Source organism: Temnothorax americanus, unplaced genomic scaffold, assembly GCF_048541705.1.
Source record: "Temnothorax americanus isolate GAGA-0224 unplaced genomic scaffold, ASM4854170v1 Scaffold11, whole genome shotgun sequence".
In the NCBI taxonomy this organism is placed as follows: domain Eukaryota; kingdom Metazoa; phylum Arthropoda; class Insecta; order Hymenoptera; family Formicidae; genus Temnothorax; species Temnothorax americanus.
Window position 1 is genome coordinate 565739 of NW_027509242.1, and position 18305 is coordinate 584043.

At 41.2% G+C, this 18305-nt stretch overlaps 1 protein-coding gene and 1 long non-coding RNA gene across 6 annotated transcripts; one reads left to right on the forward strand and one right to left on the reverse strand.

The window, feature by feature from the left end:
- Nucleotides 1–88: 88 nt before the first annotated feature.
- Alh (coiled coil domain containing protein Alhambra) lies at nt 89–13470 on the forward strand. Of its 5 annotated transcripts, none has more exons than XM_077424573.1 (15): nt 89–945; nt 1031–1110; nt 1587–1751; nt 1862–2059; nt 2166–2846; nt 3670–3732; nt 4249–4580; nt 5992–6447; nt 6527–6710; nt 6844–7042; nt 7306–7458; nt 7546–7807; nt 7886–8014; nt 8102–8254; nt 9076–13470. In XM_077424573.1, the coding sequence occupies exons 1-14, from the start codon at nt 837–839 to the stop codon at nt 8250–8252; spliced, it is 3162 nt and encodes a 1053-aa protein (XP_077280699.1). In that variant the 5' UTR covers nt 89–836; the 3' UTR covers nt 8253–8254; nt 9076–13470. The 5 variants fall into 5 exon arrangements, with proteins under 5 accessions (XP_077280699.1, XP_077280716.1, XP_077280710.1 ...); XM_077424590.1 differs by having other exon boundaries at nt 6527–6650; nt 6847–7042; XM_077424579.1 differs by having other exon boundaries at nt 94–945; nt 6847–7042.
- On the reverse strand, nt 4643–5168 carry LOC143908191 (uncharacterized). Its single transcript, XR_013260053.1, has 2 exons — nt 4880–5168; nt 4643–4800 (listed from the first exon to the last, which is right to left on the reverse strand). It is a non-coding gene; the product is annotated as an uncharacterized LOC143908191 (long non-coding RNA).
- Nucleotides 13471–18305: the final 4835 nt, after the last annotated feature.

Consider the following 18305-nt stretch of genomic DNA (forward strand, 5'->3'; position numbering starts at 1 on the left):
CGCTAATTATTTAACACACGCCACACGCGGCGCGTACTCGCGTAGCTCGTATTCCCGCGGCCCGCGAAGGCGCGAAACGAGGAAGCAGGAATGCCAATCACTGAAACGAGCGCGTTCCGAAAACAGCATGAAGCACATCGCGAATCGCGAGATACGGACGTGCCTTGCGGAGGAGCGCGGCGGGTGTGCGCGTGCGCGGCTCGCGCGCGACAAGCAAAAGTAAGATGGCCGACCAAGGAAACAAATAGAGCGCCGTCGTAAATAACACGAGTTACACGAGACGAGACGTCCGAACACGTTCCGATCGTGGGGGGGCCGCTTACATTCGCACGTGCGTTCGCGCGACGTACGCCCGGTTGGCGGTCGGCAATCCGCGGCGTCCGCTCGGCCGACGGCATCCGTTCCCCGCGTGACGCGCGACTCGACTGTGCGAAAACGCGCGCGCGCCACGCTTGCTCGCCCGTTCGCGTTCAGCGTGCTCCGGCTTCGCGCTTCGCGTTGATCCTCGCGCGTTCGCGAGTCACGCGAGAGTATCCTTCCTCCGCTCCTCGCCTCTTCGTCGACGCGACGCGCGACGACGCGCGCGTCCCGCGCGTAGTCCGCGAGTCGCGCCGCGCCGGGGGCCGGGGGTGCCGAAGACACGCGGTGGCGGCGGGTGGCGGGACCCCACCGAGAGCCGTCCGAGAGAGAAAGAGAGGAGAGGCCGCCGCGCGGAGACTCCGACTCCAGAATGCGATCTTGCGACACGAGCCTCTTCGCCCTACGCAGCCAATGCCCGCGGTCCGTCGCCTAGCTCCTCATGCTAGTCTCGTCTTCCGAATTGCTTGGGGCACAGCATGAAGGAGATGCTCGGAGGGTGCTGCGTGTGTTCTGACGAGAGGGGCTGGACAGAGAATCCGTTGGTGTATTGCGATGGACAGGGCTGCACTGTTGCTGTGCACCAAGGTATTTGTTGACGGTCAACGCCCCTTGCAAACGTATTACATATTCCTTTGTCGATTGAGGAGTAACGAGCGTTATTGTTTCGCAGCGTGCTATGGCATCGTCACTGTACCAACGGGACCCTGGTATTGTAGGAAGTGCGAGTCTCAAGAACGCAGCGCTCGAGTGGTAGGGAGAATTGTTTCTTCGCGCGCTTGAGAATGCTTTTCTCGGTACAGTAAAATCTCGTTAATCTGGCACTATCGCGAACTTCCGCGGCCCCTTGGGCGAGAGGCGAGTTTAACACCTATACGTATTAGTTATTTATTTATACGCGACCGTTAGACCTTCGTCGATGGGAGCATTTTTTATGTTTCCGCGAAAATACGTTGCTGCTTTTTTCTTGTTTTATTTTTGCTGTAAGTTCAGAATATTTTTCAATGCCCAATTGTTTTATTTACACTTGTATTCCTTACGTTCTAGCAGCCCGGCAAATCCATTAATCTGGTATAATCTGATTTTTAATATAGTGCCGAGATTGTACTGTATTTCTCTATCTTTATAATAGACTAAATATCCGATCTATTTCTTTGTTCATTACGATGGAATATGAACATTTTTTTTTATTGAGATATATATAATTGTTGGGGATGTGATTTAAATAGCGCTGTGAGTTATGTCCGAGTCGGGATGGAGCTCTTAAGAGAACGAACCAGGCTGGATGGGCGCACGTCGTGTGCGCTCTCTATATTCCGGAAGTTCGATTCGGTAACGTGACTACGATGGAACCAATTATATTAGAGCTCATTCCTTCGGAAAGATTCAGCAAGGTAAATCTTTCATCGATGTCACAGATGTGGCCACGAAACAAGTTATTCGCTGTGTTTAGTATCAAATATACTTTATTATACCTCGTATCATAGAAATTTGATGATTTTAGACGTGTTACATCTGCGAGGAACAAGGCAGAGGTAGCAGAGCAAACGTGGGAGCTTGCATGCAATGTAACAAAGCAGGTTGCAGGCAGCAATTTCATGTTACCTGTGCACAGGCTCTGGGCTTGCTCTGCGAGGAAGCTGGCAACTATCTCGACAATGTCAAATATTGCGGTTACTGCCAGCATCACTATTCGAAGTTGGTGAGTAATTCACTGTTGAATATGTATTGATCAACGGATATCAAGGATTAATTGGGTATTAATTAATGTTGTAAAAATTTCTTGGATAACGTTAATTAATTCACAGAAAAAGGGCGGCAACGTGAAGACGATACCGCCATACAAACCGATACCCGCCGACAACGGTTCGTCGGACTCGTCGCCGGAGAAAGAGGCGGAGACACCGATGAAATCGTCGAGCGGCAAGCGGAAAAGCTCGAGTTCCAAGTCAAGCGCGAATTCTAAAAGTAAATCCAACGCTAGTCCCAGTTTAGAGATAAACGGCGTCGCGGACGACAAGAGCGGTGGTAGCGGTCGTAATACACCAAAAGACAATTCCACAAGTTCCAGCAAGTTCACGACCTCTAACTTTGTCGAGACTATTGTCACACAGTCGGAGAGCGTGTTCGGACACGATGGCAGCGGCACCGTCACCACCGTCGCCACGACGGCAACCGCCCCTGCAACGAAGACGAACGCCGGTAATTCAAACGTGGCGCACAAGAACATTGGGGGCCAGGGAAAATCCAACTCGTCTACTTCTAACAAGGCGAGTCATACCGGTAAGAAGAGAAAAACCGGAGCGCGTACGCCCACCGTGATAGGGAATGAAAACTCGAATCAATCGGCCAGCTCCGAAGCTAGCGGATCGGTCGTGATGACGGTCAGCTCTATGGCGCAGCAGACCGTCCCGAGCAACAATGTGCAGCCGACGATCACCGAAGCTACTAGCTTAAGCGTAACGACGGAACCGGAAAAATCGAAAAAGGTAAAAGTCTTACATATGTTATTACATTGACGTGGTTTAGCACTTGCTCTTCTTGAACTTGAACATTAACAATAAGATCTTTTTTAGTCTATTGCGATAATAAAGATTATATAGTTTGTAATAAATTGCCGGTATAAATAATGCGAACAACTGATTACGATATTTAATTAATTATTTTGATTGCGTAAAAAATAACGATTGTGAAATAATACCATATACCACATACGTGGATTTTGTATTGTCTAACTGTAACTTATGGAGACATTGTAATATTATATAATAGCTAATATTAATTTGGGAGATTTGTGATATTCGTATATAACATTATATAAGTATTTGCTTATGTTTACTTTTGACTGGTTTGTTATCGAAATCTCGCGACAACAGGCTTGACAAAATTTGACTAGTGATCTTTGATAAGCTAGAAAAGCGATTATTTTTACATTTATCTTAAGTATCGTTTATCTTTAAAATATTATCAAAATTTTAAAATTTTATGCTAATATTACAAGCATTAAGAATAAATTTAGAAAGTTTTAAAGCAAATGTCGTGAAAAATCAAACATTTAAAACATTGTCTACAGAATCGTACAGAATCTTACATAGGGTGCGTTCCGTTTCTCGCGTGATGCGCGCATGAACATAGTAAACGTTACGTATACTATGGATAAATGCGCGCATATGCGCGTTACGGAACGTGGCTATGCATAAATATAAATGAATATTTGACCACTTTTTCTTTGATCTGTTGGATATGTCACATCAGAATCAACTCTTTGCCTGTGATAAAAATAAAATAAACAGGAAATCCTTTATTCGACAGCGAGCGGTTGATCTTGCCGCTCAGAAATTGTATCCCTGGACAAATTATATCAATTATCAAAAAGTAAGTGTTTGTTCCGCCAATAATATTTAACTAAAAGAATATATTTATATCGACGACAATTGGCAAAAGTACATAAAAACTTGACGACGTTTCAACCCAGGATTCGGGCCTTATCAAGTGATGAATCCTGGGTTGAAACGTCGTCAAGTTTTTATGTACTTTTGCCCCAATTGCTGTCGATATAAATATATTCTTTGTATCAATTATTTCATGAATTAACAAAAAATTTGATAAGTACAATGAGCAAGTCTCAATAGAAAAATTCTCTGTGCAAATCTATCCGACTTAACCGAAGCAACTAATTTCAGTAATGACACGTGAAAGAACTATTACCGTCACGTTACTTTTCAATGATTTATCAAAGGTATAATTGAAGACAGTTATCGCGCTGTTTATTTCATCTCGGTATTTCTTCAGCACATCTACGATGAATTAGTCATTTATCTGTAGGAATATCGTACTAGCTGTGGGATATGAGACGTGGCGATAACGCATTCCGTTTGTCATCGATTGCAGATGAAAGCCGAGAGCCCGATTCAATCGTCATCGAGCACGCCGGTCGCCACGGAGGCCACCACCACGCCTGTGATAATGACGGTGACGCAGGCCCAGTCCTCGGCCGTCACCCAGTCACCGACAACTACGTCAAACAGCATCGTCGTGTCCGTGCCGTTGATCGCCACCTCGCTCGCCAGTGCGGTTCAGAGCGTGGTGACAACCTCGCTGACGATGTATCAACAGCTGCAGCAGAGCATAATCACTACGGCTGCCAATACCGAGCTGCGATTGAGTGCAATATCGAGCGCTGAGAGGTTCGCCGCGGAGGATGCACCAATAAAACGATCTCGGTAAGTTCTCGCCGTAGATACAAAATTGGAATTCAATGAGGGAGCTCATTTGCAATTAGAAATTCTTTTTTCGAAAAAAAAAATGCATTTAAAAGAGCAGGGAGTGTATAAAAGTATAGATTAAATCAATGTATTCGCTGTAAGTACAATTATATCACGTAATTGTGTTGTAACATATATTTTTTTTACCGTGTAAAATTTGCCGCAGAGGGAGAAATCGCTACGGAGAAATTATATTTGGAGTTTAGTTTAGTTGCAGTGGGAATATATCAGGGAAATGAAAGGAATGCGTATCTCACGTTCTGTTCATCGCTGCCGTTAATACTGCAATCGAAATTGTGAACGTTGAATTTATAGTGAAGATCTGTGCAGTGACTGTGCATAAAAATTTGACGACGCGCCACGAAGTGCCTCGAGTTTTTAGGCGTGAGGGATGCTCTCCGGGACAGTCGGAGAAACACGACACGCGGCTTCGGGAGTGTCACGCGCCGCGTGCGTTCAAAATGGCGGGCGCGATTAGTAAACAAGGTGGTCGAGGTTCTAACCTCTTCCCACGCCGGAATCGGCCATTCGTCTACGGAGTATGGACTACGGAGCGCTCGCCCGAACGAGTATTCGGGCGGTTCATTGGTCGAGCGAGAGCGAGAGACAGTCGTCGGGGGAGTCAGGAGTCGGGAGTCGGGACGCGGGTCCGGGTGCCGCGCGTTCGTGCCGCGGGCGGAAGCAGGCTCGAGTCGCGAGTGCGACGAAAGATGGAGCGTGTTTACATCAGTGTTCTGTGTATGTATTGAGCACGGTAGTTCACTCGGGGTCATTCGACGAGTGAGCTCGCGTGCGCGCGCGCGCGCGCTGCATAATAATTGCATCGCGGAATTGTTGCAATACATCGCGACGTGTTTGTGTGTGATATTAACATTATAACGCTGTAACCTCGGTAAGACGAGGGGAGGGGGAGAGAGAGAGAGAGAGAAAGAGAAAGAGGAAACGTCACCGGTGTTGATTGGCCCCGTGACTCGGTTTACGTACTCGAGGCGCGGGTCTTGGCGAACAGGAGGCATTGAGGTTATGTTTGTTTTTTCCTCGGCAAGGCGCCTCACGGGCAACGAGCGACGGAAAGGTGTAACGTGACATCGTAAATGGCACTCCGTCGTGACGACCCGCCTCAGCGTGCGTTGATCTTCTCGTTTTTGTTTTATTAAACTTTTTGAGAACCTTTGGGAATTGTATTTTTCATTCGGGACAATTTCTGGCCGTGTGTTAAAGTAACGGGTTTTTTTTTATTATTTTTATTACCACGCTGTTAGCCAGTTGTTACATAAAATAATGGACGTTTTGTATTTTGATGGAAGATTTGTGTCAAGTTTGATGTGATTCGCCACGCTAACCGTTTGATACGTTCGCTAACTTTCAGTTCCCAATCGTCAGACAAGCAAGAGAAGTCTCGCAAACCCAAGCGCGGTTCGTCCAACAGCCAACCACCATTGCCGCAGTCACAAACGATAAACCCGTCAATCGTAACCTCTGTATCCAGCACCGCAGTCGTGTCGACGTCCAAGAGGGGTGGGAGAAACAATCACCAGACTCCTCCACCCGCCGCCACGGTGGCCCCGGTATCGTCAATTATTCAGGGCCCTGCATTGGCTACTGTCGGGCACTTCAGTAGCATCAGTGGCGCAGGCTGCTCCGCGAGCATTATGGGGCCGACTGTCAAGGAATCACCGCCTAGCAGTCCTGGATCAGAGAGTATGAGTAGCAACACGGGCAAACGAAAGAGGAAAACAGCCGCATCTACCCCTATCCCATCTGCATCGACTACACCGACCGTTCTTGCTAACGCCATGATAAAGGAGGAGAACAACATAAAACTGTAAGATTTGCAAATAAAGAAACGTCTTGTCGTGGATGAATGCAGGAATGTGAATGTTTTTTACTTTATTTTTTCTCAGATTTCAAAATGGAGTCAGCGCACCGCACATGTTGGGGAATCAGTTGAATCCTAGTTCGACGATGGCGCAAAAGATGTCGGACACACTTTCGCAGGAGCTCGAGGCCCATTCTATATTTACAGAGGCGAGTAACTCCAATACAAACATGATTGGACCGCAGCTGCACAATCGAGTACTAGCATCTGTACGTAAAAAGACAAATTGCCATATTGAATTCGAAGAAACATAAATCTTGTTGGTTTATGGTGTGATTCATTCTTATCAATTAAATTGTTTAGGATAAATTTTTTTTAAATGTTTTATTCTTTTTTTTTAAGCAGATACGATGTGGCCAACAAAGCATCCCACCAACTTCATTCGCCTCGGTTTTCTCTACGAGCGGCGGCATTACGAGTACAGCCAATACCAGTGGAGTTTTAGGTAGTGGAGCGATCCCACAGACGTTAGATCAGCTCCTGGAGAGACAGTGGGAGCAGGGAAGTCAATTTCTAATGGAGCAAGCCCAACATTTTGACAGTAAGTGTATGGCAAAGGAAAAAACATGTTTAAAGTTGCATGGGTTTGACAAAGTGAGAGGACCATGCTTTGTTTTTTATTTTTTGCAATAATGTCGAAAAAAGCTGCATGCCACGCTTTACGTTATACTTTTGTCTTGTAAAAAAAACTTGTCTTAAATTAAAAATTGTTATTTTTAATGGTACAATATTGCTTTGGCCTTAAATAAAAAGTAAACGTATTCAGAATATGACAGAAAGCAACATTATTGAAATCTGTTGCAGTTGCATCCCTGCTTTCCTGCCTACATCAGTTGAGAGCTGAGAACCTTAGGCTAGAGGAACATGTAAATAATCTCTTGCAAAGGAGAGACCATTTATTGGCTGTGAATGCTAGACTCGCTATTCCGTTGACAACTCAACCTAGTTCACATCCAGGTTAGTTAGATCAACTACTTGACGATACTTTTTGTATCTCGTTCATGAGAAGACGAGGCGCATGATGTATATTTTTGTTATTTTCAGTGAATAATATACATCCAACGGTAAATCCGTCTCATCCCAATGTTTCACACTCGGAAGTACCACCCGGCGCTCCGGCACCGGTATCTAGAGTGAGCCGCGAACCGCGAGTAAACAACACGTACATACCTCACTCCAGTACTAGTAATCATCCGACGACATTGGAGAACGGTTTGCCGCCAGATCCTTCCCCGCCTGCGGCTGCTTCTCTCGCTCAGTATCATCGAGGATCATTGGTTGCGCCTCAACCAAGCCCAACGATGAGGTGACGTATTTGTTCTTCGCGTAGAATACCGTTAAACGTCGATTTAAACTGATCCTTTATTCTCACAATTAAATATAGGCACAGTCCGGCTGGAGCTGGATACCTGCAGGGTCAACCAAGCAACATAGTATCGCCGGCGCCGGCAAACACTTCCGGCGTGGTACGAAATTCATCTGTCACGCCAGATCCATTGCGTGGAGTGCCGAGGTGAGTGAATAGTATTTTCATCTCATTTTTATTTTGTTTATCTCGTTATTACGGGCATAATTTTATGCGTAACACATTGATTGTCAGGTCAGCGTCGCAACCATCGAGCAGTTATATGCCGTCGATGTATCAGCCCACCATGTCCAGCCTCACCAGCAACCAAGTGGGCGGAGTTCACAATCTTCACTCGCATGGGCCCTCGCCGACTAGCCACGGGCCACCTGGCAAGCCCAGCTGAAGGTAGATACAAACTCGACGTAGTCGTGAGTCTTAATTATTAAAACGAGATTCGTTGCTACGTATATTGTTCAACATCAAAGGACCCAATCTCACCGCAAGAGAGACCTAACTGCGCTTCTCCGCGAGATATTAACCGATATACATTTTTCTACGCCACGTTTATCGGCAACCGTTTTCCTACTTGATAAGAAATGTCACTTTAGTGATGTCGATTGCAGCTTACAATGTACAGACATATATCTCGATTTGTATATCTTTTCACAAAGTATTTTAAAGTTGTTACATATATATATCAATCATATATATATATATATATATATATATATATATATATATATATATATATACACATACATATACACTGTACAAATCTAAATATTTTGCACGTATACTGATAGCGATTTTACCGTGGATCTCATTGAAACGCTGTGTTCGTATGTATGCATCAAATCAAGTATTCACTATAGGTTTTTTTACTATCTTTCTATTTTTATCTTGTTGGACTTTTATACGTACGAGCTATATGTACATTGCAACTGTAACAATATTCTAGAGACTCAAATAGGAGATGTATAATAATGTAATAAGAAACTTGCAATTCTAGATGAAGAAGCAGTTAGGAAGATTTGTTTCGTAGATTTCTCTAGCAAAAATATTTTGCAAATTAAATAAAATTATTAAATTTTTGATAATTTGTTAGGATATTAAAATATGCTAGGACATTATAACAACATAACAATTTTATTTTACGTTTTTTTTTCTTTTTTATTTATTATAAAAATTAGGCACGTTTGAGACATGCTCTTTATCTCTCTTTGTAGGCATCATCATTGAACAGCAAATCCACAGATGTACAAATCTTAGACTGTAAGTTAATCTATCGCGTTAAATAGCAATAATACGGTAGGTGTACATTCTAACGACGGTAACTGCGCATATTTCTGGTGGTGCGACAAAAGGATACCCGAAATTTTGCAAGAAATTAAAGGAAAGAGAAAAAAAATAACCGGGGATCAAGAAAAGAGAAAATTAGATTACTGGTTGCAGTAATTTTGATAAATTTGTCATGCATGTCAACGATTCTTGTTATATACTAATGTTCTGTCGAAGAATCGTAATTTTAAAATCGACGGGCTTCACTTATGCAGCTTTCCTATTTCTTTAGCGTACCACCGTTATGCACCGCAGCGTGTGTACTCTATACGACAATGATGATATCGAGTGCAACTTATTTCAAAGCTAATTTAATGTATATTCTAATCTTATACATACACGTAAAAAAGGGGGGAAATACCCAAATATGTACAAGACGAGCACTGCCTTTCGCCAACAAGAGCTGTGAAGTAGGTTGATCCCAATTCGACATTTTGTAACGAATGCATGATCGTTCCGTACAACTTCATTTGCCGTCATCCAATTTCCCCTCTCCCTTCAACTTCCCTTTTTCAGCCTGTAGTTTTCATCAATGCTGTGTCGTCATTATGCATTAATTTTCGAAGAATGCAAATAGGAGACATTGTGCCATCATTTTATCTACAACATTAAAGACATAATTCGACCGTTATTATATCAATTACTTAATTGCATGTTAATTTGGTGACAATGACTCTGTGGTCGATAATATAAATAATATTTAAATATTTGCAGAAAAAAAATTATAATTGCACATATAATATAATTTGTACATTGAAGTTTGTGATATTAGTGGAAAATTGATTTACTAAATTAAATAATTTATTTATATAAATTTTATATATATATTTAGCAATTTTTATAAATAAATTAAAAATCTACTCTTCATCATTTAATTCAATTTACTTAACTCGTTAATAAATCAATTCTGTCAATTTACATGTGGAACAGCATCAACCACGAGAGCAATTATGACATTGTGTATTTACAGCAATTGGGAGTTTTGTTTTGATAATTTTATTTTCTTAGTAATCAGATTTTGCGGTAATCTTACAGCCTCGAAATTATGGTTGCAATATTAATCAAGGGCGTAATAAAAAATTACAAACAAGACCGCGAACCACGGCACAGATCTTGATAATGCAAATATTTAAAAAACTTGTGAATACTTGATACATTTTGTATATGTATATGTGTATGTATTGAAATTGCGAAACGCGCGAATAATCGTGTAAGATTATGGGACGCACGATCGTATAAAGCCGGAGCTACGTTGCTTAAGAATGATGTAATATTCGTATATGTCAGAATTGAAATTCGTTTTGCTGTGCGTCTCCGTGAAAATAGCCTTCGATTTTCTATTCGCACCATCATGTGTCTATGATTTCCGAGAGCGTGCAACGCCGTGTGCAAATCGCAAAATCAAAAGTGCTAGACGGTACGGTAGAACATTTTTAGGATATAAGACTTGGTAAGAAAACATAAGGTATTTCGCTCAAAGGCTACGGTATATGTAATATAATTTAGCTCGTTTATAAGTCGGCGAAGAAATTTACATGTGATACTCCAAACAAATCACAGAATGACATATGCAATATAAAACGACAGTTGTAAAGGGAGGGGGGAGAAAAAAGGAAAAGAAAATGAAACAAGGGGGTACACTCGCAGGATGATACGTCCCATGCTGTCGCTTTATTTTTGCACCGTGGTTACGAGCATAATACGAGATTTCTCAGCCTCGCAAAACTAGTTAAACGAAATTATATAAATATGATTATACGTTCGTATGTTCGAGTTTGTCGTACAAAACTAAAATTTTCCCGAGACCACTTTCCAGTGATTACGATATATACTGCTTGTCGAGCGGCACAAAAGAGTTCAGAGATTTACGAAGAGCTAGGGATCGACTGATAACATTTTACCGCATTGTGTTCTTTGTCGTAATCCGACGATGTGTTCTCAAAATCGATATACATCAATTTTCCCCCTTGCATTTTTGTTTACAAGACACTAGATGTAATTGTGCGTTTTACGTAAAAGTATTAGCTCGCATCGACTGGAACACGACTGGGGTGGTTGAGGGACAATAAGATAAATAAGGGAATCGATTGTACTGTCGACTAAATTTGTAAGTCCGATTAGCGAATAGTGACGGAAAATTTTTAAGCGAAAGAGAAAACTAATTAGGGATCTAGATTTATAAATTGTATGATAAAAGTAATATTGTATATTCGACGAGCGAGAGGTGCGCGGGAGGTATAGACATGAAAACACCAAACCTACAGAATAGCTTATCACCACTCAGGGAGAATCAGTTTACTACGCAAAATTCTGCCGAGTTTTCCTTGTGGGCGTCGATTGTGCGCGCGAGTACGTAACAACATTTGTCGAATTATCGTGCATTCTTGAGAGCCACGTTTATTATCGCGTCATTTTTTATTGTTTAATAAGACACGATTGTGAATTAGTCGTGCACACTCAAACATAAAAATTGACTTTTAATTGCTGTTACGAGGCATCTTTTCATCATTGCATCTCCATGTGAGTTTGAAAATTTTGCTTGACGAATATCTCAGGAAAGTCTCTGCGAGTACTTCGAATGACAATCCAGTTACGATGTTCTTGAAGAACACTCGATATATTCACAGCCTCTCAAGAATGTACGATGAGAGGTATCGAACTCCAATGCGTATTGCTCGTACTGATTTGGTGAATTTCATGATTGACGACCTTGTCGAAAGTTCGCTAGGATTTCTAAAAAGAAAGAAAGAAAAAAGGCAAAAAAAGAGGAAGAAACGCGTGATTTTACGGCGCGGTATCGCGTTTGTACTACTGAAGAGTATTTTATGCATTATCAATATAGTCGACTGTATTATATATATGGTACGCGCGCGCGAGGCAATTATAGAAAATAAAACGGCGGGGAATAACAGTTGTACGATATCCTAGCAGAGAGAAAGAGACGAAAAAGAATAGAAAAGGGAGGGGGAAAAAGAAAAAAATTGAAGTCACAGAGCAGTATGATGATATTTTTTCACAGCTGGATCAGTGCCAAATTTTTTCAATCGAATCATTGAAACTTCTCGATTCCTTAGGCTTTCATGTCGAAGCGTACGCGTAGAACGTAGGAAAGAACCCGGCGATATCGCGAGACAGAAAGAAAAAGAAAAATCTGTATTTGCACATCTATTTAGTCATTGACACGGATAGGAATCGATCGTCATCGTCATCGTCATCGTCATCGTCATCGCATCGTGTGTGTGCAGCATGTGTGTATATGTGAGTCGGCGAGGCTTTTCTTTCCGTTTGAGACTGCGAGCATTGATCATTTTTTTTTCTTCTTCTTTCTTTTTTAATTTCCCCGTTGAATTACCTATCGTGTCGCGTCATTTCTGCCAGGTGGTGTAAGGAAGAAAAAAAAAGGAAGGGTCGATCGTTGTTTCTTCGCTTCTGTGTTCAATCTCCAACTGCCAGAGATACAAAGCAAAGCAATTGTGTTCCTAATCATCCGAGCATCGGACTCTCGCGTTCGCGAGCGTTAAATTAATTAGGTAATTTTCTGTTTTCGTATCGAAAGCCTTCTCCGACGGCGCGGGTGCGGAGAAGATGAAGAAATTCATCATTGACGGTCACATCGACGTAGCGATTGTGCGCATAGATTTTACTTTCGTAGATAAGACCTCATCTAAGAGCGATGCGTTAAATCTTATGTAATGGACACTTTTACCAAATAAATTGTCACTTTCCGAGTACGAGTGCGCTTTCATCGTGTTTCCGAATCATGTTCCCGAGATTTAGGAAGAAACGTCTTTCCGAGGTCGTCTCTTCCATTCTTTTTTTAGTTTTTGCTTAATTTTTCATAAATTCTTAATTTACTCGTAAGGATCTCTAATACTTTTTTTATCAAACAACAATTAACAATCTAAAGCAAATTAATTTTATTTACAAAGCTATTACTTAATAAATTAATAAATCGAAGTTTAGTCGAAATTATCGTTAAATTTTGGGATTAAACTGCCACATTTATCACCAAATGTACTCTAAGCGTTTTGCATTCGTACTTTAAATTTAATATAGAATTCGATCGTCGGAGATATCTATTTAAGTCGCTTCTCGATTAGACAAAGGAAGAGTTCGGGGGGGCAGTGAATACGCCGTTCTCGTTCGTCTTTATTAGGAATTTTGGTTGCTCGGTTCTCCGATCGGCCGTATAGAACGAGGAATGTAAATTGCTATGCATACAATTTTGTAATGTAATTGTGCATATGAATATGTAATAAAAGAAAACTAAACCATTAGGCCAATCCTGACCTGTTTCGGCAATCCTTCCAATTCTCTTAATTTTCGTGTGATAATCACTTTTGACAGTACAATTAATATGTAATCTACTTTCATTTGTTGAAAATTATTAGTATTAATTATTATATACTTATATCTATATGAATTTACATCATATATGTTATGACGTTATGCCAATAACTAGTTAACTATGGTTTTTACGCAGAAAATATAGCGTCACGCACAAAACCTATACTTGGCACTGGAATTATACTAAACAAAAAATTCGCGCGTTTTATTAATTATTTTCTATCAATGTGGATATATAAGAAAGAACTTGTCAAACGTAGTTATTCCGTCTCGTTTATTTCAAATTTTTGCGAGCTTTTTCTAATATTTTTTTAGCGTTACGACATATGGATTACTTGCATTAAATGTCGAGCTTATACAATCTCGGAATAGAGATATGTGATCGACTCAAATGGACAGTCAAGAGAAAGATATATCGCGAGGTTGTTCGTTTTGTCGTGTAAGGCAACTTCGGGGCTCACGGTATTATTTTTCCGCTGAGGGAAGCAAGAAGCTCTTCCTGGACTTTCTCGTGCGCACAAACACGACAATTGCAATCCGAAGACCGCGCGGACAATTCCGCGGCGGCGGCGGCCTATCTCTCCCTTTATCCTTCTCTCGCTCTCGCTGTGCGGCCAACGATCGTGGGAAGTCTCACCTGCGACCTCGTCTCCGGCGAATCAATATTATACGAAAGCATGCGAGCAGACCGTGTACCGTGGATAACGCCGAAGACGAGTCTCTTGCGGCAAAGCGAAGAGAGGAAGCCGCAATCGTCCGCTGTCTTTTCCGTTTGCGAGCAAAATTATACGTTACATCGTGTAACGGAAGATGGGATCAATCTGTAAGAGAGCGAAGATTCGATTGCACTTATAACGCATTTATTTATACCAGAGCCAAACAGAATAGAGATTCACAATCTCCCCTTCGGATATTTATTTAAGAAATAACTTGACGGTGGATATTATTTTCAATTTGGTCGAGAGTAATCTGACAAGAAAAGAATGTACGAACACACCAAATTCAAACACGAGTACTAGCGGCAAAAAGATACTGTATTAATTGTAAGATATCTGTATAATCTCGCCTTTATTATATTTGATTCGTAATATATATTAATTAGCGAATCGAACCAAGTTTTTCCAAACGGGAACTTTTAGCTAATAAATTTATTTTACATTTAGTAAAGTTTTTACAATGTTAAATTTTAACAATAATTTGTATCACGTAAATCCGCGCGCAACGTTCTCCCCCTGTAGATCGGTAGAGGGTCCATTGTTACGGCATTAAGCGCGTCGCGGTACTGTCCTGTATAAAATACGAATAGGATTTTATTGAGAAGGTTATACACTACGAGTTTTCACGCCGGATTTAACGGCAGATTTTAGATTTTTATCGCAGCTGGATTGGCACCCAGCGCGATTTTATCAATCGCGAGGGGAACCGCGAATTTTTCGTCCTCATCCTGGAGATATCGAGAGTCGGAGATTAAGTCAGTCTCTAATTATTACGAGTACTAAATAATTACGAAAAGTTTTATTCAATATACCAATTCGCAAATTGTAATTAATTGACAGTTATCGCATTTTTACGACAGAAATAAATTAATGAAGAAAAGAAGTATGTAATGTATAAACTTCTTAATTAGCTTTATTTTTACGTAGCATATCACGTAGAAAGATTTTGTTTCAAGTTTCTGAAAAACATACTCTCAATGTTTATAATTATCGTAAGTTTTGTTTTACAATCTTGTGCAATTATTTCTCAACGCGTCATAATTTTATGTCACTGTTTTAGCAAGTGATTTTTATATTGTTCTATTTTTTGCATTTCAGTATTTTTACATTTGCTCTATATAACATAAAAAATTTTCAAAAAATAATTTTTGATGGTTCCCTAAAGAGCAATCATCCGTATCATTTTTTTTTAACATCGCAGTCTTGTCGCTTCTCCCCCTTCAAAATCGTGTCACTCGTCACAATCGTGGCACCGCACGGGGATTATATTTATGATCGGGCTTAAATCTCCGAAGAGAGATAATTGGAATATAATAAAGCAGAGGAGAGGACGGACTCCGGAGGAAAAGTGGTGCTAGCGAGTTCTAGAGATTTCGGGGGGTGGGGGGTGACGGACAACCACTCTGAGGGTGCAGCTGCCTAGGTATTTGCGTGTGCCAGTTTCATCCCCCGGGGGAGCGAGGCGAGCCGCAGGGTGGATGGTTGCTCTCTTTGATTTCAACTCTCTGCATCACTTGAGTCTCCCTTTCTCTTTCTCTCGTGTCTCGGTCCCGACGTACGAAGGAAAGGGTGCGTTTAACAAGTTCTGTACTTTGTATAAATTTTAAACGTAAATGCGACAGAACGCATGAATAAATTCGCAAATAATGCAAATTAAGCTTCTATGGAATTTGCGTTTAATATTTAAATTATTCAATGCTTTTTGGTTCCGTTGAAGATCGTGTTCTCCTGTGGCACATTGGATTTTCTTACCATTTTCTTATCGTATCTTGATATAATATTCTTAAATTTAGTACACTGTATTTTTAGTAATGATTTATTTTACAATGACTTAATATCAGATAATTTTTATTTATTGCGATATAAGTAAAATAGTTTGTCTGTCATTTATCACGTAGAAGCATGTTTTTTAATTGCGATCTGTCCTCGTTACGATTATAGAAAGAAAAAAGAATGTATCATGAGACTGATATTTTTAACAATGTGTATCTAATTTCTCGCAACAAAAAAAGATTTAAATAGCTGCCATGCATATATAAAATTACTTTTCAGCGCATAATATATGAATTAATTTTTCTAAACTTATATTGTATCTAAAAGTGCAAAATTATATTAATTGTATATGATCTTTAAAATTCTTTCGGACAAGGATACGTATACGACAAGCAAGGGGGGGAAGCGAAGTATTATATCTCCATTCGGACGCTATTACATCTCCACGTTACGTTGTAACACGCGGACGTCGGGTACCATTATTGTGACACGAGAATCGTGAATTAATACTGTATTTGTGTGTCACTCCAGCTGCGAGGATCAACACAAGTGTACCCCTCGCGACAAGAGGGGTACCCTTAATGCGCGGCTCCGCTGAAGGGCGGGGAGCCCCGGATATACCCGGATTCTATGGTTTGCTAATTTTCACGGGATCATCGTACCGTGACGTTAGAGCAGATTAGGCTCAATGCGGAGCACTGAACTTTCGCGCCTCTCAATGACCGCTTCTTTCCGGACGGTTGTGCCCGATATTCGGTTGCCATCAGTTCATCGTAACCCTTTACAGACACCTTTACATTCTAATGAATAATAATTGTTAAAAGGCGATGGAAAAATTGCAAGTACTGTCACGTGCAATTCCTGGCGCACGAAGTGGGGTTTAAAATTTTATTTTTGATAGGAAATGTTATATCTCTTTTGTGTATATATGATTTAAAGAGCGATTGCAAATTGTGTCGTCTAGATTAATTTGTATCTTTTTTTTTAACTACAAGGCTACGTGTTTTTTTATTATTCGATTATTACTTGACTCGCGTGTATTAGTTTGGGGTTAAAAAAATTGTTCACCCCGATCGAGCGTGCAAGCGATAAAGGCAGGTGTATCGCCACACCTGCGTCAACCCAGATAAGCTCTCGGTCACTCGAACGCTCTATAAACCGATTCATATATTCTCTCGAGAGAGCGCATATTTGATAAGACGCTCGTTTCGATATACATTATCAGTTCCTCTTTAATATTAACGTTATTTCTTATCGCCATTCACAAATATTATCTTAAAACAAGCTAGTTTCCTGTATAAAACGGATGAGAGTCCCATAATCACTGGAAGTTTTTCCTTTCGAGATTCGGACAAATTACGACTTCAAATCTCATGTAGACTTCCTTTTTGAAAGAATCTGTTATTTAAAATATATATATCAAGTATCTTTTAATATTGCATTTTTTAATAAGAATTTATATGGGATTCTGTTCGGATAAAGTTGAGAGAATAAGCTATATTAAAATTATGCGATTCAAGTGTGAGACGAATAGAAAAGGGATGTTTGCCCGAAAGTCATCCGAGCAGTCTCTCCGGCTTCTTTACAAGCACGCAGAAAGGATTTTATGAAAAATTCTAAATTTTATTTCTCGCGAAATCTTTCTTCAAATTCGGCGAGTCGAGTCGAAGATTATCGTACGTTCGTCGGACACGTTTATCGAATGACACGAGACGCGTCTTATCAAACGATGAAAGTTTGGAATCGATCGTAGTTATACGCGACTCGCCTCCTCTCCTCCTCCCGGCGGAGGCCACGAAATCGTCCCTAATTGTCCACAAATCGACGGCCACCCTCGATTTCCCGAACCGTTAAGTACAACCACCCCGGAGGCAGTACTCGAGGGCGAGGGGGGCCGCGCGCCGTTCCGCTGGCCCCCCTCGACGTCGAGAGGGTTCGGGTTCACCGGGCACACACCCCCGGTAGAATATGGATTCAATTACACCTCATTGTGCCGCGGTGTCTATAAACAACGCTGTTTTCACAGCTGATAGTAGCCCACCGCGCTCTGCGGGTCGCCGAGTGAGCGCGGCTCGCGCACTGTATTTTATTTAAATCTGTCTGACTGAGAGACAACTCCGAATTTCGGGGAAAATTTTAACTCTGCCCAGGCTTTAACCCTCATTTTATTTTTTCAATTTTTTTGCTTGAGGAGAGAGAACAAATCTGCATTCCTCGCGTTACTCCGCGTGAAAGAAAAAATCTTTAAGACGATCTTGCATCTATAATTCCCTCAACGTCTA

Coding starts and splice junctions, on each gene's coding strand:
- Alh (XM_077424573.1), top strand. CDS start 837: ATGAAGGAGATGCTCGGAGGGTGCTGCGTGTGTTCTGACGAGAGGGGC. Junction 946..1,030: donor CACTGTTGCTGTGCACCAAG/GTATTTGTTGAC, acceptor ATTGTTTCGCAG/CGTGCTATGGCATCGTCACT. Junction 1,752..1,861: donor CTTCGGAAAGATTCAGCAAG/GTAAATCTTTCA, acceptor TGATGATTTTAG/ACGTGTTACATCTGCGAGGA.